This window comes from Poecilia mexicana, unplaced genomic scaffold (genome assembly GCF_051168715.1).
Source record: "Poecilia mexicana isolate PSO_F unplaced genomic scaffold, ASM5116871v1 scaffold_17, whole genome shotgun sequence".
Lineage (NCBI taxonomy): Eukaryota > Metazoa > Chordata > Actinopteri > Cyprinodontiformes > Poeciliidae > Poecilia > Poecilia mexicana.
The window spans coordinates 5,146,722-5,156,873 of record NW_028263386.1 but is presented as its reverse complement, the minus strand read 5'-3'; the positions used below and the strand labels follow the sequence as shown (position 1 = coordinate 5,156,873).

Genomic DNA, 10,152 nt, shown 5'->3' with positions numbered 1-10,152 from the left:
CGGAGGGGTCCCCGATCGGCTTGGCAGGCAGAGATATGTTCGAGCTGCACCAGAGTTCACTTCAACCAAACAGAGATCTAAGTTTTTAGATGGACCAGAGTTCGGTTTTTGGTCCGCATCAGGGTTTGATTACGCTTTCACAGCTCCACAAACGAACCGGACATTCCAAGTCTGTTAAAGCGGACCAAACAGGGATGGTGTGAATGCACCCTTAAATTTTAAACTGCACTTTTGAATGAATTAGGATGCATTACCAATACCAATATCTAATTGGATCTTTGGACCAATTTCCTTTCTTGCCTTCATAGTTTTACTTTAATGATGAATTAAAAACTAAGGTATTGCACTTTTATCTTCAGTTTACTAGGATCACAGTTTTCTTCTGCCAAATCTTCAGGAATCTATCTGTTATTTTTGTTGTTGTTTTTTTGTTTGTTTGTTTTTTTCAAAGGGAGGGGTGTGTATTTGCATAGCATAAATCAGTAAATCTCCTATAAAGAGGACCTGTTATGTAAAATTCACTTTTTGCACGTTTTGTTCCTCCATTTGGGTTTCTATTGCTTCTAGAAACAGCCCAAGTTCTAAAACAAACCAGCCAGCCAATTTCTGGCAATAATGTAAATTATTTTGGTGTCTGGAAGTCAAGCCATTTCAATAAATTCCTGATTATGACATCACAATGGGTGGGTAGTGCCCAGTTAACAAACAACCAAAGCTCCACTCACTTCATAGGCTGATTTTACCACTGTATGTGTGCTACAATGGCTGCTGGAAAAGACAAGTTTTATTGTTGACCATTGTGCATCTTTTTTTCTGTATAAAATGCAAGTGTAAATATTGAGATGTGAGGGCGTGGCCAGTAGCAGTTCATTTGCCTAAAAGTGATAAAACCCTAAAACAGCTCATTCTGCAAGGAGCTCAAAATTGGCAGAACTGAGCAGACGAAATCTCATTATCTAACAATGACTTTGTGCAAAAAGTGTAATGAATATGTTTTATGTAGCCCATGGACCTATCCTGATTTATTTACCTTTTTTAAGGTTTTGTTGGCTCTAGTGGCCTGTATTTGAAAGTAGTTCAACAGGAAAGAGGGTAATGAGAGAGGGGGAAAACATGTGGCAAATGTCACCAGGCCGGGAATCGAACCTGCGACCACCTTCCAAAAGACTACTCGGGTTGTGCTTTGCCCCTGCACCACCACATAGGTCCCCTTTAACTTGAATGTTCTCCTGAATTCTCAGTGAAACACTGGATAAATTAACACATTTCGGATACATCAAGTTGAGTTAATCTAATTTGCTTTAAGGGAAATATCAGGAACAGCACTGTCTTTGTTACACCCAACGTGGGATGTACAGTAACTTCAGCCTGTGAATCAGCTGTCTTTTAGGCTGCAGCTGTGTAAGCTCCTCTTCGAATACAGAAAAAGTACATGAATCATGTCTGACCTCATTCAACGGATGCCATTATGGAGCAGAAAGCCACGGTAAACCACCAGTGTCTGCTAACATTTGTAGACCACTCCCAGAAACACCACAGGATATCCTTTTTCAAGTAACAGTGCTTAGCTAATCCAAATACCAGTTCAACTGGCCCACTTGTGTGTTCACAGAAAGAGTGAGAGGGTGGGGTAGCTGGGCAGCCTAAACATTACAGAACAACACATCCCTGCAGACCACATTGCCTGCTGCATCTCATCTGTCAGCCTGGTGCTCTGGGATAAAAGGAAAGCTCTACTTTCAGCTCTTGTTTCATCCTGTATTAAATATCCTGCCACTTTAAACAAAACGGCAAAAAAGAAAACAACTGATAGATTTATTTACCACACAGTTACATATTTATTTGAGCCCCCCTCCACTCTGTGTACGATGCAGCTCAGCATCCAGCTAAGCCTCTTAGTCGACAGCTGTGTCTCGCTCATTACAGTCATGTAGCTTGTACTGAAGATTTATTTTCATTGTGAAAGCATTAGGCCGTGGGCATCAATGAGACTTAGTGCAAAGAGATGACAATATAACCATGTCCTTCTTCTGTAGCCTTAACAATAAAAGTCTTTCAAATTAGAAAACAAAATTAATAAATAGGTCAGTTGTGACTTAATTAAAACTATTATTGCTGTGGTTCTTTTACCAGAGGTGTTTTCAAATGTCAAAATTTGCATGTAAACATTTTGCATGCAAAATCATGAAAATCATTGAATATTTTCTGTGGCTAATACAGGTGTACTACCAAGTCGTAATGCACAATTTCCCACCACTTCTCTTGTGTTGACTTTAACAGCACAGTCATGTGTCAGATGAAGTAAAAACAAAAAAACCGAGTACACATTCCTGAAGGGCTTCTGAGCTAACTTTGAACTCTGAGAAAACTCCTGCAGCCTATCTTCCTTTCCTTTATATAAAGTCTCTGGCAAAGTATTCATATGTCTTTAATCTTACATCCTGAACAAATGGTCTCCTCAGCTAAATGTGGTGGAGGCAAGGCAAGGCAAGGCAAGGCAAGGCAAGGCAAGGCAAGGCAAGGCAAGGTAATTTTATTTATATAGCACATTTTCAACAACAAGGCAATTCAAAGTGCTTGGAGGTCACATCTGATCTGGAGTCTCTGCCTATTTAGTACTATAAAACCTATCTTAATATACTTAAACAATATAAAACTGTCTACATAAGTTTGAAGACAAAGCAAGGTATGCATGGCCACTGGAAACCAACAAACCATTTTCTTTAATGAAAATTCTTCATTAGTTTCATTTGCTCCTACTATATTCCTGTGAAATAAGATTTTAGACATTGTGTCTCGATGGATCAAGAGCATCATCAAGGATGTTTTCGCACGCATTTATTCCAGGCGGACATGTTTCACAAACCATAAACTAAACTAGTCACAATGTTGGCATGTTAATAAAACACCAATTAAATAGTTTGTTGTGGTGATATGATATGCATTCGATGCTCTGAAGTTTTTGATAAGTGAAACTTGTCATAAAATTAACAGTACTGATAATAACTACCACTACTGGTAAAGATACAAAGGACTTAAATTCACTTTTTTCTACAGTGGCATAACCTCAAATGGTGAAGACATGCAGTCATCGTAAAAGATAAATTGACAAAATACCAAATGAAACATGCCAAAAGTTGCTCAGCAGTTATAAGATTTTGATCACAATCATGTCAATGGCATGTTTTTTCACTTATTATTCAGGATAATAAAAATATTTCTAATAAGTTTTGTTATTAATACTTTTGTTATTCCCTTAGGGAGATGTTTCTCTCATTTTCAATCAGAAATACACTTCTTGATTTAAAAAAGAAAAAAAGAAACGAGATTAAAAAGTATAATTTTACACCAAAATCTGCCAACAGTATGATTATTTCTGTCTTTTTTCCCATAGAAGTTTTTTTTCACACATCTTACATCTCACTGAAAACTACTCAGTTAAATGCCTCTGATTTTATTGGCAAAACATAAATAAAACACATTTCTTTAGTCTTGTGGTTCTTAAGATATTCAAAATAGACAATCCCATCTTTAATTAGGAGCTAATCGTCTTTTGTGCATTATTGAAGACATGACAGGACACAAACCACCTGTTTTATTTAAATTCTGCTGGAAATTCACAATCTCTCTGTAAAAACTTCTTTCAAAAAAGTTATTCCCTTAGGGAGATTAAAAAAAACTTACAAAGAGACAAAAATGTTTATGAGATTTCAAAATCCACTCATGTTTATGTTAAATTTCCCATATTTCCTTCATATTACATCTGGTTCATTTTCAACACATTAAGATTAATGAGTGGTATGTTTACCCTGACTGGGCTCACACTTTGGGCTGGACGATGACCCTGTCGTCTGTTCTCATGGTGCCCATGTGGGCAGCAGGACACCTATATTTGACACCAGGAGCCCTCAGACAGGTTGGTACTCAGAAAACAGACCAAAACCTGAAATAAAATACCAAAAAAGTATTATTTTGGCAGGAATTCATCACTTTAAAATTGAAAAGATGGATGAAGGGTTCAAGTGGCAGCTTGATAAATTTATGCTTTTTTTATGCACTAATCTTTTTTTTTTTTTTTTTATCCCAACATTTTGATGTCACCTGTCGTCCTGCTGTAGACCCACCTGGACCTCAAACTGAGGAAGGAGTTCAGCTGAACACACCTTAACTCTTGAATTTTATCTAATAAAATGCAAAATGTATATATATTTTTTGTGCAGTTTCACTTAATACTTCGAAGGTTTTGTTTTTGAGTCTGTATACTGCAGTTAATGATTGATGACTAAATTAGTTGACAATTACTTCAATAATTGACTCATTGCGATTAATCCGATCAATCGTTTCAGCCCTACTTGTTTTAGAACTGTAATGTAAAGTAACGCATTAGAAATCCAAAACCTTCAATGCAATATGGTTCCATTTGCTAAAAACACACAAACACTTGTTTACTAGACTTGTTTTGGGCCAGTCATATCAGTTTGTTTTGCTACAGTTTTTTTTGTTCACAATAATCACAGAAGCCTTCCCCATTAATCACAAAAAAGCACACTTTGTTTAATTTCCATGTTTATTGAATTGATCAGAAAAGTGTCATAAAAACTTGATCTTCCTGAATTAAACATGTTTAAAGGCCCATTTGAAACGTGTTTTTCTGCCATTCGACTGTCCGTTTAAGAGAACCAAGTCAGTTTATCTAAACGTCTTCGTAGGATGTCTGCCAACAGTTCGCCGTCGTTCCTCAGAGCCAACAGAAATGTCTCATTTCTTTTGGAAGAATCCCATAATGGAAGCTTGTTTACTTCCTTTATTTGAGCTCGCTGATGATTTCTTCTGAGTCTTTTTGTCGTCGTCTTTGCTGCTCGACGTTAGCTTTGCTTTATTGTTGTTGCGTGGAGCTTGTTTGGTGCTCTGAAAGTCATCTTCTGACTCAGAGTAAGATTCGCTCACATAATCTTTTTCTGTTACTGTGTTAAAAAAAGAACAGAGTGGGAGATGAATGTATAGTTATTATCCCTAAAAAACATGTTTCAGACCAAAAGGGCAAACATCTTGTTTATGGATTTATTTCTTGAACCAGGAAGATGTGTAAATTATTCAAACAAAAGAACAATAACACAGCCATTAGATTAAAAGTTATTTTCATATTTATAATCCAAATTTTCTCAAATCAACTAATTATGTCCCAAAGTATTGATGCAAAAGATCACTTTGAATGTTGATGGTTATGTCAATAATCGATTAATCAGACTTAATGAACAGGTATATATGAAGAGATAGACTGATGGACAAAACTAAATAGATGAATGGAAAGATGACTGACTCCTGGATTAACTGAAAAACACTGGACTGTTGGCCAAAAAGATAAAGAGATTAATGGAAGGATTGATAAATGAATGGATGAACTGATGGATGTATAAGCAAAAATCAAAGGATGTTAAAGAAAAAGTAAAAAAGATCAAATTTAATTTCATAATTTTGTTCCTACCAATGCATCCTTCCTCATCCATAAAGGTACGCGACTTCAGGACTTTTCTCCTCCTCCTTATTTTGGATCCTGAGCTCGTCTGAATGCAACAGAAAACAAACGAGGTCCATCAGAAAAATGTATTTGTTGCTCCATGAATGACCTGATTCTGTTCACTCACATGTGAATGTTGGACAGTCTCAGGCTCCTTTTTAGGACTTGGCTCGCTTGTTTTCATCTGAGGTGGAGAATCTGGAATAACTGGTAAAAAAAGATTAACTTCAGACAGTTTTCTAGGTAAATTTGACTGGTAATGTCAAGCTTTACAATTAAAATTAATTCATCAGCCTTTTAAATCTGAACATAGACTTTAAGAAATTGTGAATATTAAGATTTTTCTCTTCTACTCATCAAATATCAGAATTAAAGAAAGTAGAAGTAAAAAACTGACCGTCTTCATCGCTGCTGTCTGGTTGTGGTTTCTTGATCCTTCTCCTCTTCTTTTTCTCCATTTTCTCCTCCTCACTATCAGACTCTTCCATTCGCTTTGTTTTGCTTTTTTTTTTGTTAAAAACAGATTCAAAACATTCATATTTTAACACATACTGCATCCAAACTTTAATTCATAATTAAAAATATGACTGTGAAGACAAACCTCCTGGGGTCTGTTTTGGTTTCTATGTGTGGCTCCACGGCTGCAGGTTCCTGCGCCGTCATTCTCTGATGCGGCTGCTCTGATGCGATGGCCAACTGAGCCTCCTGCGGCTTCTCTGCAGGTTTCTCTGATTTTTCTGGAGAGATGACAAATCAATTCAGTTTATTTCTATGACTCCAATTCAGAACAAATATAATCTCAGTGCATTACAAGACGACAGGTATTTGGTTTATGTACAGAAAAATAAACAATCCAATTATAAAAGCATATAAAATTAGGTCAATCCTAGTAATAATATAACGCATTAAGTCAATAAAGTTGAAGTAATTTCACAGTCCCTTAAATTTCCTGCAATTTTTACCCCCCGCCCCCCAAAAAAAAAATTTGTTTAGATGCTACAAAGAAAACGTGGTCAGAAATGGACACATCTGAAGGAAATTTCAAAGGTTTTCAGCAGCAGATTATGTTGGATTGCAGACAAAGGACTTGCTGTGGACTAATTATTTTATTTTAGTACTTTAATTGGACTCTTGTGGATGCAGAAAATGCAGTTTTTTTTTGCAATGCCTGTGTCCTGTCAATGATATGAGGTTTTGAACGGTGAGTTAGACATTATTTTGCATTTATGAGTGGCTTGACAAAAGTGTTTACAGTGTCTACATTTATGATTGTGTCCTTGATTGGCATAAATCATTGGAATCTCAAGGATTGTAGCTTTCCAATAAAGTATAATACGTTTTTGTACATCACACAATGCTAATCCCTTAAATTCATCAAGCATGTGGCAACTGTGGAACACAACAACTCTATTTGTACCATCCCTTCTGTGAATTGACCTGACTTTAAAGACCAAGCTCCAAAACACGGTTGTGAAACAAGATGGTAGTTCTTTGGTGTGATAACATAACTTTGAATTATAGAAACAAAAAAGTATATTGGTGAAAATAAAAATCCAGATTTTACAAAAGTTAAATCTACAAAAACAAAAAATACAACTAATTGATTAAATCAATTTATCAAGACATAAGAAGTTAAATGAAAAAACTTTCAGATGATTCCTGCATTCTAATAATAATATAACTCACTTGTTTGAACGCCAAAGAAGTTGGCCATCGGACTGGACTTCGCTGCTGGTTTGCTTTTTGGAGCCTCTGGCTAAAAAACAAAACAAAAATCTAAATCTCTACTTTTCTGTAAAAACAATCAACTATGACCAACAACAAAAACTCCTACCACAGGAGATTCTTCTTTTGGTTCAGGCTTGACTTCTTTGCTGTTATCCTGATTTTTGGGTGCAGATTTATTTGCAAACATTCCCATGATGCCTTTCTGTGGTTTGCTTGATGGTTTGGAGGCCATGTTGGCGTCCCCGTTCATGGCGGACTTTTTATTTTCAGGTGCTGATGGAGGAGCTCGCTGGATTTCCTGGACCTGCTGCAGCTCCACAGCAGACATGGGCACCGCTCCGGCACATCGGATCGCGCTGTATCTACACATCAGAAAGCCCAACGGTTTTTCTCAGCTAAATGCGTTAAAACCAGCACATATTTTATTAATAAATCTTAAAACCTGCTGCAGTTCTTCAGGTTGTCTTTAACGGCATCGTAGTCAACGCTGTAGAGGGGGCCGCTGTCTTTAAGTAAAGCTTTCTGCACGCTGTAGACATGAACGCTCACTATCAAACTCATCTTGGATTTGAAATCTGCAGAGGAAAACAAATTTTAAAGACAAGTTTTTGTTTCTTTTGTGCTTTATTAGTGAAAATCCCAATAAAAAGAATAGTTGTGTTTTATTTTGTTGGGACTTTGTGATTGCCTTATTCAATTAGTTTTAGAATATTTTTGCTAGTTTTTACTGACTAAATAATGATTAGGTTTAGTTTAGTTTTTATAAGTATAGTTTTAGTTTTTTCACACTTTGACCTTTTTAAATTTTGCACCTAATAATGCCCAAACAATTGTACTGTGATTAAGTATGTATCATTTGGTTAATGGATATTAAACACAAGACACCGTTTAAAAAAAAAAATTATTAAATTATTGTTGAACCAACTGACTGTTTTTTTCTCCCACCTTTTGCTGTCTCCATTTTGCAAACGTAAGTGCCGCTACTAAAAAGACTGATGGCATAAAGTAATTGTTTGTTATTTCACTAGTTTTAGTTAACTATGATAAACTTAGGACTGAAACTACAAGAAAACAAGGACGTGATATTTACCTTCCAATTGTTCTTCTCTGACAACAGACACCTTGTGGCACTAAAAATTATCATAAAATAAAATCAACTTGACATTTTCTGTTTTAAAAAGAGATGAGGTGAGAGTCAGAGGAGCTCCTGTTACTCACTGTTTGACCTTTGTCCTCAAGCTTCCCAGACACGAGGTATGTGGCGTGGAGCTGAGGTGAGCTCTCCTTCCTCTTGTGCTCCAAGTAATGGTAAAGCATCCTGGAAACACATTTTACATGCATTTAACTCAAGATGCATGTATTTCAAAACATACTTCAAGACATATGAAATATGTTTTATTATTTTCCCAATCCCACAATTCCATTTCTGAATTCCATTTTTTCCCATTTTAACCAAATTTATTAACCCAAAAATGTACATAATAATGGTGTGATTGAAAAACCATGAAATTAATAACTAATAACTAGAAGTGAACATTGCCTGTTATTTTTGCAAGGTGTAAAAAGCTTTTTCCTGTAATTTTCTGGAAAAAAGTAAAACATTATGAACAAAACTAAGAATCTCCTTTTTAAAATAAAATAAAATCTCCCTTTTAAAAACTCTTTAGAGTTTAACTCAATATTAAAATAGCTATCACATGAAAAAAAAACTATAATAACTAAAAGCACATGTTATAAAACTGTATCATTTAGTGTTAATTTTACCATGTATATTTTTGTCTTTAGTATTCACATGAATTTACAGTTCCTCATCAGATGGTGATTTATTGTTAGAAATCAAATTTGTTGACCTATGAGGAAGATGAAGACAGACACAGTAATGTTTTTCAATACTTCTCCCTTTGAGAAAACCAGGATTACTTACTGTTTAGCTGTATTGACATGGACTCCGAGAGTCAGACTGAGCCACTTATAGGTTACCTGAGAAATAAGAAAACATAAAAATACTTTGTGTTTACATGAGAAGCTATGAAAACTAGTTTATTTACAGTGATATTGTATAGCTATCTGCTGTTGAGTCTTGTTCTAAAGTAGCTGTTGGGGTTTCCATGTATTCAGTGAAACAACTCAACCGTTAGAAAAAAAACTGTCGACTGTTAGCCAAATTTATACTGTAAAATTAAAGCCGAATGAATCAGACGAACTAAACCTTTCATACTGTACAATTAACTCCCTTAGAAAAAGGAAGTATTTTGTTTTGAAAGCTATAAGACATTTAACTGATATTATTCAACGTAATTCCGCGGCTACATGTTTGCACAATTCGAAAATCCAACATTAAATATGACGGAACACGTCACAAATTTAAGATATTCTTACTATTTTGTTGTGATCGTTGACATATTCGTCAATATTATCCAAATAAAGCTCGTCCATTGTGTCGGATTTTCCACAAACACCTAGCTTGTAGTTATTTGACTGCGCGGGAAAGCAGTTTATTTACTTCCGCTTACAGTCACGTGATTGCATCGTGTTCTGGTGCAACGTGAAGCTGTAGGCTGCCCTCTATAGGCTAACAGGCGCCAATGCAGCCAACCACACATTCATTTAAGTTTCGCCCCGTAGTAAAAATAACTGAGATTCTCCAAAAAAAGAGGACAGAACAGTGAAATGATTAACTAACACAAATTTTCGAAACAATAAACAATTTACTGCTGCTGCTACTACAACAACTTGACAGTCATTAGGCAATAATTTCAGTTTGTTTAGTGGGAACAAACAAACAAAAGCAATGGAAAATCTTTTTTTTTTTTTTTTTTTTTTGGTAGTGCTCTAGTCAAAGTTTACACCTAAATCCAAATTAGATATTGTGAGATTAATATTATTCTTGGAAACATTTTATAAAT

At 35.5% G+C, this 10,152-nt stretch overlaps 1 protein-coding gene across 1 annotated transcript; it reads right to left on the bottom strand.

Annotated features, from left to right (window-relative positions):
• Positions 1–4,549: 4,549 nt before the first annotated feature.
• pold3 (polymerase (DNA-directed), delta 3, accessory subunit) lies at positions 4,550–9,774 on the bottom strand. The gene is made up of 12 exons (XM_014972406.2): positions 9,626–9,774; positions 9,171–9,226; positions 8,465–8,564; positions 8,337–8,376; positions 7,689–7,821; positions 7,353–7,608; positions 7,205–7,274; positions 6,120–6,255; positions 5,916–6,019; positions 5,646–5,725; positions 5,486–5,564; positions 4,550–4,964 (listed from the first exon to the last, which is right to left on the bottom strand). The coding sequence occupies exons 1-12, from the start codon at positions 9,680–9,682 to the stop codon at positions 4,759–4,761; spliced, it is 1,317 nt and encodes a 438-aa protein (XP_014827892.2). The 5' UTR covers positions 9,683–9,774; the 3' UTR covers positions 4,550–4,758.
• Between the last annotated feature and the right edge of the window lie 378 nt (positions 9,775–10,152).

Excerpts from the sequence above, each read along its gene's own strand:
- pold3 (XM_014972406.2), bottom strand. The coding sequence starts at position 9,682 with ATGGACGAGCTTTATTTGGATAATATTGACGAATATGTCAACGATCAC. Across the intron at positions 8,377-8,464 it reads TTGAGGACAAAGGTCAAACA|TGCCACAAGGTGTCTGTTGT; the intron begins GTGAGTAACAGG and ends GATAATTTTTAG. Across the intron at positions 5,726-5,915 it reads AGACAGCAGCGATGAAGACG|TTATTCCAGATTCTCCACCT; the intron begins GTCAGTTTTTTA and ends TTTTTTTACCAG.